We start from the raw sequence: 16,667 nt of genomic DNA, 5'->3' as shown, positions 1-16,667 counted from the left end.
CCTTTGTGGTGGTTTTACTTTAAAGTCTGTTTTGTCAGAGATTAATATTGGCACTCGTGCTCTTTTTTGAGTGTTGTTGCTTGATATATTTTTTTCCATCCTTTAAATTTTAGTTTGTGTCTTTAAGGTGTGTCTCTTGTAGGCAGCATATAGACGGATTGTGTTTTTTTAATCCAATCTGCCACTCTCCGTCTCTTTATTGGTTCATTTATTCCATTTACGTTCAGCGTAATTATTGATAGGTATGAGTTTAGTGCTGTCATTTTGATGTCTTTTTGTCTGTTCACTGTTTCTTCCACTTAATTTTCTGTGCTGAGTCGTTTTTCGTTATGTATTTTGTTTTCAACATTTTTATTGTTGATTTTGTGTTTGCTGAGTCTTTATGTTTTTCTAGTTTTTTTATTTTGACTTGTAGGCTTGTTAGCTTCTTTTGTGGTTACCTTAATGTTTACTCCTATTTTTCTAAGTTTATACCAGTGTTTTCTTTATATTGACTTGACTTCCTCTCTGTATGGAAAATCTATGTCTACATTTTTTAAGTTTCTCTTTTTTGTTTTAATGTTGTCATCCTTTACGTACTGACATCTGTTTTCCTATTTTCAATCTTTTAGATTTGATTTATTTTTGTGAGTTCCCTATCTTGGTTGATATCTGGTTGCTCTGTCCCGTGTTCTACTCTTGCGTTGTTACCTGATGTTATTGATTTTCTAAGTTGAGGACTCCCTTTAGTATTTCTTCTAATTTTGGCTTCGTTTTTGCAAATTTCCTAAATTTCCGTTTATCTGGAAATGCTGTAATTTCGCCATCATATTTAAGAGAAAGTTTTATTGGATATGTTAATTCTTGGCTGGCCGTTTTTTTTTTTTCAGGGTTTTATATATGTCATCCCGTTGCCTTGCCTGCATGGTTTCTGCTGAGTAGTCCGAGCTTATTCTTATTGACTCTTCCTTGTAGATGACTTTTTATTTATTTCTTGTCGCTCTGAAAATTCTTTTTTTATTTTTGGTTTTAGCAAGTTTGATTATATCTTCATGTCTTTTTTTTTGGGTTTTTCCGTATGTGGTGTTCAGTTAGCATCTTGGATGGATATCTTGTCATCTTTCACGGTATCAGGAATGTTTTCTACCAACAAATCTTCAACAATTCTCTCTGTGTTTTCTGTTATCCGCCCTCTGGCACTCCAATCACTTGTAGATTATTTCTCGTAATAGAGTTCTACAAAATTCTTAGAGTTTTTTTTTTAATCCTTTTATCAGATTTTTCCTCAAATAAGTTGGCGTCAAGTGCTTTATCTTCAGTTTCACTAATTCCGATTTTCGTTGCCTCAATTCTGCTCCTGTGACTTTCTATTGAGTTGTCTAATTGTGAAATTTTATTGTTAATCTTCTGGATTTCTGATTGCTGTCTTTCTATGGATTCTTGCAGCCTGTTAAATTTGTCATTATGCTCTTCTCTAGTGTTTTTAATTTCATCTGCTGCGTGTTCTGGATTTTACTCAATTTTCTTCCTAATTTGTTGAAGACTTCTGTATATTAATCTTTTGTATTCTGCCTCTGGTATTTCCAAGAAATTTTCCTCTTCCAGAAAATTTCTAGATTCTTTCTTTTGGGAGCTTGTTGAAGCCATGATGGATTGCCTCTTTATGTGATTTGTTATTGATGTCTCCGAGTCATCAGTAAGTTATTATATTTATTTATTTTATGTTTGCTTAGTGTGTCCTAGTTTCTTGTTTTGTTTTGATATGCCCAAATAGGCTGCTCGTATAAGCTAGTTTTATTTTTGGCACCTTTGAAGCTCTAATGTCCTGTCACCAGGTGGTTACATCTCCATTCCTTCTGTATGGATTCAGCTCAGGTGCCCAGGTAGATGGCCACCAACTGTGTAGTGTAGGCTCTCACAGTCCTAGACAGGCATGGGTGATTGGCGTAGGCACAGGCATCTGGCTGCAGTAGGGGGAGACACCCTGAGCAAGGCAGGCAGCTTACGGCTGCCCCCGAGTGTCCAGGAGGAAGGCATGTCCCTGTTCCCTAGAGTACGTAGATGGGTGGGTTTTGTAGTCGGACTATGAGCACCTAATGGTGTTGGCTATAAGGACTTGGGGGCACCTCTTATTCATGGGCCCCTATCGCAGGTGGCTAGGTGGCGTGAGTGGAGCCACCAGTTCTCAGGCCGCTGACGTGGGTAGGTGAAGACCCTGTTTAATGGGCAGAGCAGTATCACATGTCAAGAACCTGCCCCTTCACAGCTGAAGCAGTTGAAGTTGGGGTTCTAGTATATACCCCGTTGTACTGTGGTAATGAGGGCCTACGCTGTTGAGATGGGCCCAGGGAAGTCTACGCAGGGAGAAAGGTACTCAAAGTCTGTGAATCCCTTATGCCTGTGCTAGGCAAAGGAGCTGTGCCTACCCTGGGTTCCTGGCTTAGGGGAGCTGGCAGTTTGTTTTTAACTCTGTTAATTTGTTCATTCTCCAAGGCGGGGAGAATTGTTCTGGGCATGTGATGGATCCTGCTTCTGGCCTAGGGGACTCAGCAATTGCTTAAGCCCAGTCTGAGACCTAGTGCAGAGCAGGGAGTGGGTAGTAAATGGGAGAGAGGCTTTTCCCTAAGAGGGTTGTTTTTGATCCGTATGGTAGGCTGTACGCAATTATTTATCTTTTGCCGGATTGAGGGCTGCTTCTCACTGGTTTTGGGTGGCCGTCTAGACTCTGGCGCTGGGTCTCTCCCAGTGCTGATAACACGCCTCCGAGCACTGCTGCTTGCCTGCCTCACCACTCACTCCAGAGCTTCTGAGGCCTGAAGGTGTCAGGCTCTCCCCAGGTCAGGTCTGGTAACTCCTCGCTGCTTCCGAACTGTCTCTCCCTCCGCCGGCCACTCATTCCGGTTCTTCATCTCTGCCTTTGATGTTCAGGGCTCTCAGATTGCCACAGATAATCAATTCACTTGTTTTTTAGGGTCTTTGTTGTAAGAGGGTCCACTGGAAGCTTCTGAGAGTACTCTGCCATCTTGGCGCCGCCTCCCCCTGGCCTTATTCTAACTGATGATATTACGCTCCTTCGTTGTTTCTTTTCTCAGGTGTGCTCGATTTGATTCCTGTGTATTACATCTGGTGGGGTCCACATGTGTAGTTGTCATATATAATTTATTCATTATAAATACTGTTTTTTAGTTGCAGAAATGGTAACTATTTTATGCAAATAGTGGCTTGAAATTTCACCCAATACGATATATCCGTTTGTATAAAGAGTCAACCCTTTAGAAATGATCAGAGGCAAGGAGAAAATAGAAGAGAGATGCAGAGAGAGAGAGCTGAGCACCTTCAAGCAGAAGGCTTGCTAGTGTAGCGCTTTTAAAGTACTGTAATATAGGTGAAGAGTTGTAACACTAAAGACTGCCAGAGGCCAGAGAGAGAGCCCAGTGGCAGACACAGCTGAGAGGGGCTCACGTGACCATGAGGAGGCCTGTTCTGAGGGGCGTGCACAGTGGAGAGAGCTGAGAGAGCTGCCCTACACTGAGGGAAAGAATGTGCTCTTCACTTTGGGGGAGTCTTCCCTTTTGGTTTTGTAACTCTTGTATTTTCACATTTCGTTGTAATACTTGCTGTGCTTCCTGACACTGATCCTGAGTTGTAGCCTATTGCTTCTGAAATGATGCTGTTCCTGTTACTACTTCCAGGTTGATCCTGATCCCAAGTTGTAGCCTGTTAACTTCCCTAATAAACCATATAACTGTAAGTACAGTTTGTGAGTTCTGTGAGACGTTGCAGTAAATTATCTAGCCCAACAGAGAGAGGAGAGCTGGTGTGGGGTGGGGGTGGGGAGTTCATGTCAGATGAGGGAGTGGTACAGCAGCTTGGAGAAGTTGGAAATATGGGTCATGTTTAACCTCTGCCTCATAGGAACCAGCTTTGTGCTGTTTTTTATTAATGAAATAATACGTTTAGTTAGTGTTTAGAATGGTGGGGTTTGCTGCACCAGTCTAGCCTTATTGAAATATATGGTTTTGGAAAAGGGATAAACAGGAGGAGGATGAGAAATCTTTGGCTTCTGAATGGGAGAAAGAACATCCATGGTGTGAAACAGCTGTTATGTTGCAATCAGTTGCCAAAGGCAAAAGCTATTCATGATAAATAAGTGGTGGATCCAGTTTCTGAGGAACTGGCTTGTTGGGGGAATAAAGAAATGAACAGTAATAAGGAAAGAGCAAGATACACAATTCCTTCGTTGCTGGTATTGGTAATAGTTACAATGCAGGGAAAGAAAATGTAGGGGCAAATTGTGACACCAAACCAAATCCAGATCCAATCTGGTCAGAGTTACGATTGCTAGTCTAGGGCCAGTCCGGAAAGGGAAAATCGTGTTGAAATGACAAGAGGTACCTGTCTTAGTCATCTAGTGCTGCTGTAACAGAAATATCACGAGTGGATGCCTTTAACAAAGACTTTATTCTTTCACAGTCTAGGAGGCTAGAATTCTGAGTTAAGGCTGCCAGCTCCAGGGTAAGGCTTTCTCTGTCGGTTCTGGGGGAAGGTCCTTGTCGTCAGTCTTCCCCTGCTCTAGGTGCTTCTCAGTACAGGGATCCTGAGTCCAAAGGACGCGCTATTCTCCTGGCCTTTGTTTCTTGGTGGTATGAGGTTCCCCTGTCTCTCTACTTGCTTCTCTCTTTTCTATCTCAAAAGAGATTGGCATAAGGCACAACCTAATCTTGTAGATTGAGTCCTACCTCGTTAACGTGACTGCCGCTAATCCCACTTCATTAACGTTATAGAGATAGGATTTATAACACACAGGAAGATCATATCAGATGAAAAAAATGGTGGACAGCCACACAGTACTGGGAATCATGGCCTAGGCAACTTGCAAATATTTTTGGGGGACACAATTCAATCCATGACAGTACCCATGCGACCGTTGGTCACCAAGAAGGTAGTTTGGGAGGGGGATGGACAAAACCAAGAAACTATTGAAACCAGGGGTATAGTGTAAAGGAGTTGTTTTAATTTGTAGATCAATACCTTCAGCTTCCTGAGGAACCATTACTAAAATGGATTGTGAGAGTGACTAATTTAGGGAAAATTTTTAGTTTTGAATGGTGCAGAATGGAAGAGTATGTTTGGGTTCGTGCAAGATCCACAGCTCACTGTGAAACAGTCACGATTGGCGATACAAGATCAAGTTACATGGCAGGTTTTCTTGGAGGAGACAGCCAGCCTGGTGGACTGGATAAAATCCAAAGTGAAATTTGTTTGCTCTGAAGGGAGACTGCTCCTTTCCCCCTGTAAATACCAAACAGAACACTCCAGAAGAATCAGCTGATGTACTGCTTATGCAAGCCATGCCAGGTTGGCTTTATGGGAGTCAGAATATCTATCTGTTGAGTATGCCCCATACAGCAAAAAAAAAAAAACAACAAAAAAAGTCCATTGCTTTTGAGTTGATGCCGACTCATAGTGATTCCATGGACAAAATAGAACTGCCCTATAGGGTTTCCAAGCCTGTAATCTTTATGGAAGCAGACTGCCACATCTTTCTCAAGTGGAGCAGCTGGTGAGTTTGAATTGCCGAAGTTTCGGTTCGCAGCGGAGCGCTTTAATCACTGTGCCACCAGGGCTCCCTAGACAGGGCCCGTTACACAAGTCGTGGTAAATACAGTGATCAAAGGGGCCTCTTCTGTATGGGCAACCCACATAAATTTACTATTGCAAAACTGAGCAACAGTCTGAGAAGCTTTGTTGGATCTGTTGGCACAGCTTCCCCTCATGGATCTTACAATGCAGAGTCAATAAGGGCTACTACCAGGTGTAAAAATGGCGTGGCGGAGGTGTCTGAGTTTCTCTAACTTCACAAGAAGGAAGGAATCAAGATCGATAGCCCAAGGCTGATTTCTATGAGGCGGAGGTCAGACATACCTCCTTTTTCTGACATCTTTACCACTTCTGACACCAACCATACCTCCCGTGGCACTGCTGAGTTCGATAATTCATTGCAGTGGCTACACAGAACTCACAAACAATACTCACAATTATGGAGTTTTTATTAGGGAAGTGTAACAGGTTACAATTCAGGTTCAGGAACACTCAGGATACGGTTTTTCCATCAGGACAACCTCTTCTCAGCTGTTCCTGCAGGCACGCCTCTCTCGGGCCCTCGGCCTCTGCCCTGCTTGGGCAAGTGTTACAAAGCTCTTTTAGGTCTGCCAGTAACTGTCCGAAGGAAGCCACTCCACCAGTAAGCCTCTGCCTGAAGGCCCTCCTTGGGTTGGCAAACCTAGCTCCACCAAGTGCCCGGAGGCACCCTACTCCACCAGCAAGTCTCCTGCCCGCAGGCACTCAGCTTTATTGTACTTTAGGCTTCCAGCCTGCTGCTCCCATCTCCAGCTGTCCTCCCAGTTCTGCTGCTGCTGTTTCTCTGCCACTGCTCCTCCACTGCTTCTCGCAGTCTTCAGTGTTACAGCTCTCTGTCTTGGTCTCCTGGTTCCAGGAGCTTCTCAGCACAGGGATCTTGGGTCCAAAAGATGTGCTTCACTCCTGGCTCTTCTTTCTTGGTGGTGGTGTGAGTCTCCCTTCCCGCCTCTGGGATGGCTCATTTTAAGCCTAATGGGATGGCAAAAACTGACCTTTGTTAAGGTTCCATAGACCTTATTTGCACGGTCCCATCCCCACAGGGTGCCATGAGCTTTAGTTGTATTATTTGCAAGCTATCCAGTCCCCTTGGTGGACCACAGTTAACCTTACTTGTGTAGTCCTACCCATCACTTGGGTGGGAGATACAAGACCATGGCAAGAAAGACCATATCAAAGCAGTCCATCACACCGTACCAGGAAAATGAAAAAGAAAGGGAGAAAAAGAGACTTAGTTCCCTTATTCCTCCCCCTGTTCCCCCCATGACTGGAATGAAGTTTTTAGATGGTTACTAAGAAATGGACATTGATGGAGTTAAGATGGAGGTTCTAATGTAGCACTACAGGAGGTTGGGTGGACCAAAACCCTTGCTGGTCCCCTAACATTAAAGAGGCCTAAACAAGTTTGTCCTGTTGGTCCCAGTTGGGAGGAATTTAATGATGGGAAGCCCCACCTGGGACCATTTGCAGCAGAGATGCCTCCAGTCGATCAAGATAAGGAAAATACATTTAATATCCTTTGCCTATTTTTAGTCTTATGGTTTTTTGTATTAATTTGTAGGAATTCTTCATGTAAACATCTGCCTTTTATTTTCTTATAGGTCTGGGATAAAAGTGAAAATGGGGATTGGCATTGTACTGCTAGCTGGAAGGTTAGTATTTATTTTTACAGTGATTTAAAAAAAATTGAAATGTTTACCGTTTATTTGGTGGTTATCAATGACTTGCCGTTCAACTCTGAATTATAAAATTTATGATTTTTTCCTAAAACAGTATTACACATTTTCACTATTAAAGGAGCATAAATGCATTTCAAAAAATTTGAGAGTAAGAAAATCTGTAGTCCCACAACATTCTGTTCTTAGCATTTCAGCATATTTCTTTCCTTTATGTATTTTTAAGTTGTGATCTTTCATTTTTTTCTAGTTGCAGTTAATTCTGACTCATAGTGACCCCATGTATGTCAGAGTAGAACTGTGCTCAATAGCGTCAATGGCTAATTTTTTGGAAGATCACCAGGACTTTCTTCTGAGGCACCTCTGGGTGGGCTTGAACTTCCAACCTTTTGGTTAGCAGCTGAATGCTATTAATTAACCATTTGCACTACCCGGGGTCTCCTGTGATCTTTCATACATAGTTTTATTTTTATTGTGGTAGGTACGTAGGTAGCAAAACATTTGCCATTTCGGCATTCTTCCCGTGTGCAGTTCAGTAACATCAGTTATGTTCATCTTGTTGTTTGACCATTTACCATTAACCATTCCCGAATTTTTCCATCACCCTTAACAGAAGCTCAGCGTTCCCTAAGCATTGTATATCCTGCCCCCCACCCCCCGCTTTCTTTTTAACAGCTTTATTCTGGTAGAATTTTGCATACCTTACAAGTGATGAATTTCAAGTGTATGGCTCAGTGAGTTTTAGTACATTTATACAGTTGTGCAAACCATCACCACAGTCCAGTTTTGGAACACTTCCATCAACCTAATTTTTTAGATTAGATTAGATTAGATTGCTGATTTGCAATCAGTCCCCATTCCCACCCCAAGTCCCAGGCAACAACTAATATGCCTTCTGTTTCTATGGTTTTGTCTTTTCTAGAAATTTCATGTAAATGGAATCCTATCGTGTTTAGTCGTCTGTGTCTGCTTGGCTTGTTTTTGAGGTTTATCTGTGTTGTTGCAAGTCTAAGTAGCTTCTTTCTCTGTAAATGCTAGGGTAGTAGTGTGTTGTATAGATAAGCCACATTTTGTTTATCCATTTATCAGTTGATGGACATTTGAATTGTTCCTAGTTTTTGACTATTATGAATAATGCTACTGTGAACATTCCATACAAGTAACTTTGTGTGGACATTTGTTTTCATTTTTCTTGGGTAGGTACCTAAGAGTGGAATTGCTAAGTTGTGTATGTTTAACTTTTTAAGGAACTGTCAAACTCTTTTCCAAAGTGGCTGTACCATTTTATATCCATCCTCCCCACCCCCAGCAATATATGAGGATTCCAGTTTCTCTTCATCTTCACATATACCTGGTATTATCTGTCTTTTTGATTATAGCCATTCTAGTGGAGCCCTGGAGGCACGGTGGTTAAGAACTCACCTGCTAACCAAAAGGTCGGTAGTTTGAATCCACCAGCCACTCCTTGGAAACCCTTTGGGGCAGTTCTCTGTCCTGTAGGGTTGCTGTGAGTTGGAGTCGACTCGACGGCAATGGGGTTTGTTTTTTTTTTTTCCCCCAGTGGGTGTAAATTGGTGTTCCAGTGTGGTTTTGATTTGCATTTTGTTAATGACTAATGGTGTTATTATCTTTCCATGTGCTTATTTGCCAGTCTGTTAACTTCATTGGTGAGGTATCTAACCAAAACTTACCCATTTTTTTGTTGTTGTGGTAAATTCAGATAACATAAAATTAGCCATTTTAAAGTGAACAGTTCACTGGCACTTAGTACATTCACAGTGTTGTGCAACTACCTCCTTGATCTAGTTCCAGAATATTTTTATCACTCCAAAAGGAAACCCCTATTTCTTGCTTTTCAGCAAAACAACATAATTCATAAGTACTCTCTATGTTTGTAAAGTCTCTTTATAAACATCGAATAAATATACTGTTATTTAACTGATTAATATTTAAGTGGTTTCCTTTTTATTGTGACGAATATCTTAGTGTAAACCTTATTCTTTAGACTGCGCTTTACTGAGAATCTAGCATTTTCTAAAACCTCTCTGTCTTAATGCATTTTTTACTTAATTAATTGAGTCATGGTGACCCTATATGACAGAGTACAGCTGCACCATAGGTTTTCTCAGGCTGTAATCTTTACAGGAGGACAGCTCCAGGTCTTTTCTCCTGTGGAGCTGCTGGTGGGTTTGGACTACTGACCTTTTGGTTAGCAGCTGAGTGCTTACCCATTGTGCTGCCAGAGCTCCTTTTTTCCTTAATAGCCCTGTATAAATAAAAGGTGAAACAAAAATGACTGGGCAAAACAGAGGATAAAAAGTAAAGAGTGCAAACTTTATCTTCGGATGATGACATTGTTACCATGTAGAAGTTACTGGGTTAAGAAAGTGTTCTCATTTGTTGATTGTAAAAAGTTAAATATACGTAAGTGTGAAATACGTTTTCTGAACATAATTGTTGATCTTTGTTATCATATAGTATTTTTACTAGAAAGCACCTAGCAGCTAATTCTTTTGACGTAAAAATGCTTTAAGACCTTTCTCTCCTTTTTTGTCAACTTGAAGAATTCAAGAATAGTAATATGGTAATTTTCATATGTAAAGATATTGATAACTGAACCTTGAATTATTTTCTTAGTAGAATACAAGGATTTGGGCTTCTCTTCATTTGCTCCCTCATTGTCTCTTTTCCTAGGATAGTCCACTTCTAGTCAGACATCTGGTACAGTCACGTACGCAGTTTGTTGTTATAGTCTGTATTTACTTTTAGGCTTTTGAAGCAAATAATTTTGATTAATTCCATTTATTTTTTTAGGTGGATGTTTCCTGTAGAGAGAAATTTGATAGTGAATAAATGGTACACTGGTAGAATCTCTGTGTAAAAGCTTGGTCAGGCTAAATTCTGAAGAAAGTCTCCTAAAGTCAACTTTATCCAGCTGATTTTTCTTTATTAGTAAAAGGTTAAAAGAATTTTACTCCAGAGGGGCCGCAATTCTAAATACAGAATATTTTCTAGATGTTAAAAAATTTAGATATTGAGTATCTGTCCTTTTTTTAAAAATTCCCAGACACATAGTGGATCTGTGTGGCGTGTGACATGGGCCCATCCTGAATTTGGACAGGTTTTGGCTTCTTGTTCTTTTGACCGAACAGCTGCTGTATGGGAAGAAATCGTAGGAGAATCAAATGATAAACTTCGAGGACAGAGTCACTGGGTGAGACATTTGTTAATATTCTGTGGGGTTGGGGTGGGGGCAGGGGTGGTGTGCACCTCAGGTACTTGGTAAAATGTGATCACTCCCCACTCTATTTGCCATTTCCATTTTTTTCTTCCATGTTTTTATCCTACTTTTTAAATATAATTTTGTGTTTTTTTATATCATTTAAATTGTTAATTAATTTTTTCAGGTTAAGAGGACAACTCTAGTGGATAGCAGAACATCAGTTACTGATGTGAAATTTGCTCCCAAGCATATGGGTCTTATGTTAGCAACCTGTTCAGCCGATGGTATAGTAAGAATATACGAGGCACCAGATGTTATGAATCTTAGTCAGTGGTCTCTGCAGCATGAGATCTCATGTAAGCTAAGCTGTAGTTGTATTTCTTGGAACCCTTCAAGGTAAGCTAAATGTCAAACCTCTGATAATATAATTGTAGTAAAGCAAATGGGTGATTTTTAAGCTAAGAATTTGATGGTTTAGTTTCTTAAACATGTTCTTTTTAAACAAGTACTCTTGTTTATTGTTTAAATAAATATATATCATGGAGAGTAAAATCTCTCCCTTCTCCACACTGTCATGTGTCTTGTCCTCCGATTTCCGTGCCATAGAGGAAACCAACCATAGCAAATATTTTTGTGTGAAACTTATGGGCATTTTTAATGCATATGCTAATAAGTATTTAATGGATTTGTAAGTGCAGACATAGGAAAATATAACCAGCTACGTAGTAACACATAAAGGTAGACACAAAACAAACACATATACAAAATACATATTTTCCCTCCCTGCAATTTTTTTTTCCATTTATAAATACTTTGTGAGCATTTTTCTATATAATAGTACATATAACTGCCTCATTCGTTTAACTGCTGTATAGATTGTGACTGTATGAGTGTACCATGGTTGATTTTTATTGAACTATTTTTAAAAAATTATACAAATAATGAATCACTTGGTAAAGAAATTAAAATAATCTGTGTAAGGGTACTAAATGAAAGTTGAAAGTTTCATTACCCTCTAAAAACAAATGCTGTTAATACTGGGTTTTTTTTTTTGTGTGTGTGTTTGTGTGCATTAGGTAAAAGTTTACAGACTAAATTAGCTTCACGTTCTATAGTTTATGCCTAAAGTATTTCATGACCTTGGCTTCATTCCCCACAATGTGTTGGCACTCTCACCATTTCCGCCTTGGGTTCTCCTTTCCTTTCGTCCTAATTTTCTACCCCTTCCTGCTTTCTCATCTTTGCTTTTGGGCAAATACTGCCCTTTTGATTTAGTATAATTGATTGTTCTAAGAAGCAGTTGATTGTTTTCTGGACTTGTGTATTGTTTGGCTGGAAGGTGGTCTCCAGGAATGGCTTCACTTCCAGGTCAGAAGAGTGTGTTAGGACCATAGTCTTGGGGCTTCCTCCAGCCTCTATCTGATCAATAAGTCTGGTCTTTTTCGAGAATTTGATTTTTTTTGTTTTACATTTTCCTCCTGCTCTGTCAGGGACCCTCTGTTGTGATCCCAGTCAGAGCAGTCGGTGGTGGTATCTGGGCACCATCTAGTTCTTGCGGTCTTGGGGTCATGTAGGCTCTGGTTCCTGTCATCCATTAGTACTTTGGATTAATTGCTCCCTTGAGTCTTTGGTTTTTTTCACTCTCCTTTGCTCTGGACTGGAAGAGACCAGTTGTATCTTAGATGGCCGCTCCCAAGCTTTTAAGATCCCAGACACTACTCACCAAAGTAGGATATAGAACACTGTCTTTATGAACTATGTCCAGTTGATGTAGATGTCCCAAGTCTATGGTCCTTTGCCTTCAAGCCTAGGAACTTCATCCTGCGAGGTGTTTGGTTATGTCTAAGAGGTTTCCCTGACTGTGCCCCTTGTGTGCTTATCATCTATATTAACGTATGAAGAGCACCTACAATTATGTATTTAGAAGTATCCACCACCGAACCTGTATCTCCTGGTGGGTGTGCTCTCTGACACCCTCCCACACCTCTTGGTATATCTATTTATGCATCCATTCATAAATTATTGTTTTTTAATACTATTGTTGCAAGATTGTCTATGCTATAGTAGTTACCATAAAGAAAACCAAAAAAACCCTTTGCTGTACAGTCAGTTCCAACTCATAGCAACCCTATAGAACAGAGTAGAGCTGTCCCGTAGGGTTTCCAAGGAGCAGCTGGTGTATTCAAACTCCTGATCTTTTGGTTAGCAGCTGTAGCTCTTAACTACTCTGCCATCAGGGCTCCGGTACTTACCATAAAGAAACCAAACCCGTTGTCGTTGAGTCGATTCTTGTTACCGTAGTTGCCCTTTATTCCCGCATTCGTCACAGTGTCCTCTCTTGCCTTGTTCTTATGCTGACTTCTCAATATTGTGTATTGTCCTTCCCTTCATAAATATTAACATTTGTCTACTATCTTTTTGGAAATTTCAAAGACGGCTATCTGCCAACCGATTGGAAGAGATCCATATTTGTACACATTCCAAAGAAAGATGATCCCAAATAATGCAGAAATTATTGAACAGTATCATTAATATCACACGCAAGTAAAATTTTGCTGAAGATCATTCAAAAACGGTTGCAGCAGTACATCGACAGGGAACTGCCAGAAGTTCAAGCCTGTTCAGAAGAGGACTGGAACAAGGAATATTATTGCTGATGTCAGATAAATCGTGGCTGAAAGCAGAGAATACCAGAAGGATACATACCTGTGTTTTACTGACTGTGGAAAGGCGTTCGACTCTATGGATCATAACAAATTATGTATAACATTGCCAAGAATGAGAATTCCAGAACACTTGATTGTGCTCGTGAGGAACCCGTACTTAGACCAAGAAGCAGTCATTTGAACAGGACAGGGGGATACTGCGTGGTTTAAAGTTAAGAAAGATGTGCGTCAGGGTTGTATACTTTCATCATACTTATTCAGTCTGTATGCTGAGTAGATAGTCTGAGAAGCTGGACTAATGAAGAAGAATGTGTCATCAGGTTGGAAGAAGACTTATTAACATCCTGTGATATGCAGATGACACAACTTTGCTTGCTGAAAGTGAGGAGGACTTGAAGTACTTAATGATGAAAATCAAAGACCACAGCCTTCAGTATGGGTTGTACCTCAACCTAAAGAAGACAGAAATCCTCACAACTGAACCAGTAAGCAACATCATGATAAATGGAGAAAAGATTGAAGTTGTCAAGGATTTCATTTTACTTCAATCTACAATCAGTACCTATGGAAGCAGCAGTTGAGAAATCAAAGGGTGCCTTGCATTAGGCAAATCTGCTGTGGAAGACCTCTTTAAAGTGTTCAAAAGCAAAGATGTCACTTTAAGGACTAAGGTGTGCCTGACCAAAGCCGTGGTGTTTTCAGTCACCTCATATGCATTTGAAAGCTGGACAATGAATAAGGAAGACTGAAGAAGAATTGATGCCTTTGAACTATGGTGTTGGCAAAGAATATTGAATCTACCATGGACTGCCAGAAGAGTGGACAAATCTGTCTTGGGAGAAGTTCAGCCAGAATGCCCATTAGAAGCAAGGATGGTGAGACTTTGTCTCACATACTTACCAGGAGGGACCAGTCCCTGGAGAAGTACATAATGCTTGGTAAAGTAGAGGGTCAGTGAAAAAGAGGAAGACCCTTAATGAGTTCGATTGACACAGCAGCTGCAACATTTAGCTGAAGTATAACAACGTATGTGAGGATGTCACTGGACCAGGCACTCTTTCTTTCTGTCGTATATAGGGTCCCGTGAGTCGGAACCTACTCGATGGCACTTGATAACAACAATCTATTTGGTAATTTTCCCTCCCTCCCTCCCTCTTCCATCCCTGGTAACCATCAAAGAATGTTTATTTTTGTTTGAGATCCTTTTGTTATTACTTTATAATAGCAGTCTCATACAATATTTATCCTTTTGTGATTGATTGCTTTCACTTGGCATAATGTTTTCCAGATCCATCCATGTTGTGAGATGTTTCAAGGATTTGATATTTTCCTTTATCGTTGTGTAGTATTCCATTGTGTGCGTGTATCACACAGTTTGTTAATCCAGTCATCTGTTGATGGTCACTTGGGTTGTTTTCATCTTTTTGCTATTGTAAATAATGCTCCAGTGAACATAGGTGTGCATATTTGTGTCATGGCTCTTATTTCTTTAGGGTATATACTTAGGAGTAGGATTGCTGGATCATATAGTATTTCTATTTCTTGTTTATCGAGGGAGTGCCATACTGTTTTCCATAGTGGTTATACCATTTTACATCCCCACCAGCAGTGTGTAAGACTTCCAGTCTCCCCACAGCCTCACGAACATTTTTTATTTTTTTTTATTTTTTGATTAGTGCTAGTAATGTCAGGGTAAGATGGTATCTCACTGTAGATTTGATTTGCGTCTCTCTAATTGCTAATGATCGTGAGCATTTCTTCATATGTTTGTGAGCAGCCTGAATGTCGTCTTTGGTGAAATGTCTGTTCATATCCTTTGCCCCTTTTTTTAACAGGTTTGTCTTCTTTTTGGTTGAGGTGTTGAAGTTTTCTATAAATTTTAGAGAGTAGATGTTGTCAGATATATCATAGTCAAAATTTTTTCCCCAATCTGTAGGTTCTCTTTTTAGTCTTTTGGAGAAGTTGTTTGTTGAGCATAAGTGTTTAATTTTTAGGAGGTCTCATTTATTTAGTTCATCTTTTTCTGTGTGTACACTTTTATTTATGTTTGGTATTCTATTTATGCCCTAGTGTTGTCCCTGTTTTTTTTCCTCCATGATTTTTATATTTTTAGATTTTATTATTAGGTCTTCGACCCATTTTGAGTTAGTTTTTTTGTATAGTGTCAGGTATGGCTCCTGTTTCATTTTTCTACAGATAGATAACCAGTTTTGCCAGCACTGTTTGTTGAAGAGACTTGCCTCTTCCCCACTTAATAGACTTTGGTCCTTTGTTGAAGATCAACTGTCCATAGGTGGCTGGATTTACTTCTAGGTTCTCGATTTTGTTCCATTGGTCTGTGTGTCTATAATTGTATCTGTGCTAGGCTGTCTTACTACTATGGCTGTATAGTAGATTCTGAGATCACGTAGTGTGAGGCCTGCTAATTTGTTCTTTAATAAAGCTTTACTTAACCGAGGACTCTTTCTCTTCTGTATAAAGCTAGTGATTAGTTTTTCTACTTCATTGAAGAATGCCGTTGGGATTTGGATTGGGATTGCATTTTATCTATATATTGCTTTGGGTAGTATTGACATTTTCACAATGTCAAGTCTTCCTATCTAAGAGCATGGTATGTTTTTCCACTTACGTGGTGTCTTTTGGTTTCTTGCAGTCGTATTTTGTAATTTTCTTTGTATAGGTCTTTTCCATCCCTGGTTAGATTTATTCCTAAGTATTTTATATTTTAGGGGGCTGTCTTAGTTATCTAGTGCTGCTATAACAGAAATACCACAAGTGGATGCCTTTAACAAAGAGAAATTTATTATCTTACAGTCTGGGAGGCTAGAAGTCTGAATTCAGGGTACCAGCTCCAGGGGAAGGCTTTCTGTCTCTGTTGGCTCTGGGGGAAGGTCCTTGGCATCAGTCTTCCCCAGTTGAAGAGCTTCTCAGCAGAGGGACCCGGGGTCCAAAGGATGCACTATTCTCCTGTCTCTTGTTTCTCGGTGGTTTGAGGTCCCCTTGTCTCTCTGCTTGCTTCTCTCTTTTACATCTCAAAAGAGATTGGCTTAAGATACAACCTTATCTTGTAGATTGAGTCCTGCCTCATTAACATAACTACCGCTAATCCCACCTCATTAACATCATAGAGATAGGATTTACAACACATAGGAAAATCACATCAGGTGACAAAGTGGTGAACAGTCACACAATAGTGGGAATCATGGCCTCTTCAAGTTGACAGATATTCTTGGGGGACAACTGAATCTGTGACAGGCACTATTGTAAATAGTCTTGTTTTCCTGATTTCCTTTTCAAAGTTCTCTTTGTTGATGTAGAGGAATCTAACTGATTTTCATATGTTGATCTTATATCCTGCCACTTTGTTGAATCCTTCTATTAGTCCCAGTAGCTTTCTTGTGAAATCTTTAGGATCTTTTATGTATAGGATCATATCATCTGTGAATAAGGATAATTTTACTTCTTTCTTAACCAGTTTGGGAACTT

General features: G+C 40.1%; 1 protein-coding gene across 2 annotated transcripts in view; it reads left to right on the top strand.

The window, feature by feature from the left end:
* Window positions 1–16,667, top strand: part of SEH1L (SEH1 like nucleoporin) — a 68,694-nt gene that overhangs the window by 23,920 nt on the left and 28,107 nt on the right. For both annotated transcript variants that reach the window (XM_004389860.2, XM_004389861.2), the window contains exons 2-4: window positions 7,218–7,268; window positions 10,360–10,506; window positions 10,700–10,911. In XM_004389860.2, the coding sequence (XP_004389917.1) occupies window positions 7,218–7,268; window positions 10,360–10,506; window positions 10,700–10,911 (410 nt within the window). The remainder of the gene's footprint in view (window positions 1–7,217; window positions 7,269–10,359; window positions 10,507–10,699; window positions 10,912–16,667) is intronic.

This window comes from Trichechus manatus, unplaced genomic scaffold (genome assembly GCF_000243295.1).
Source record: "Trichechus manatus latirostris isolate Lorelei unplaced genomic scaffold, TriManLat1.0 scaffold00262, whole genome shotgun sequence".
NCBI lineage: Eukaryota > Metazoa > Chordata > Mammalia > Sirenia > Trichechidae > Trichechus > Trichechus manatus.
The sequence above is the reverse complement of the archived record's forward strand: the minus strand, read 5'-3'. Positions and strand labels throughout refer to the sequence as shown.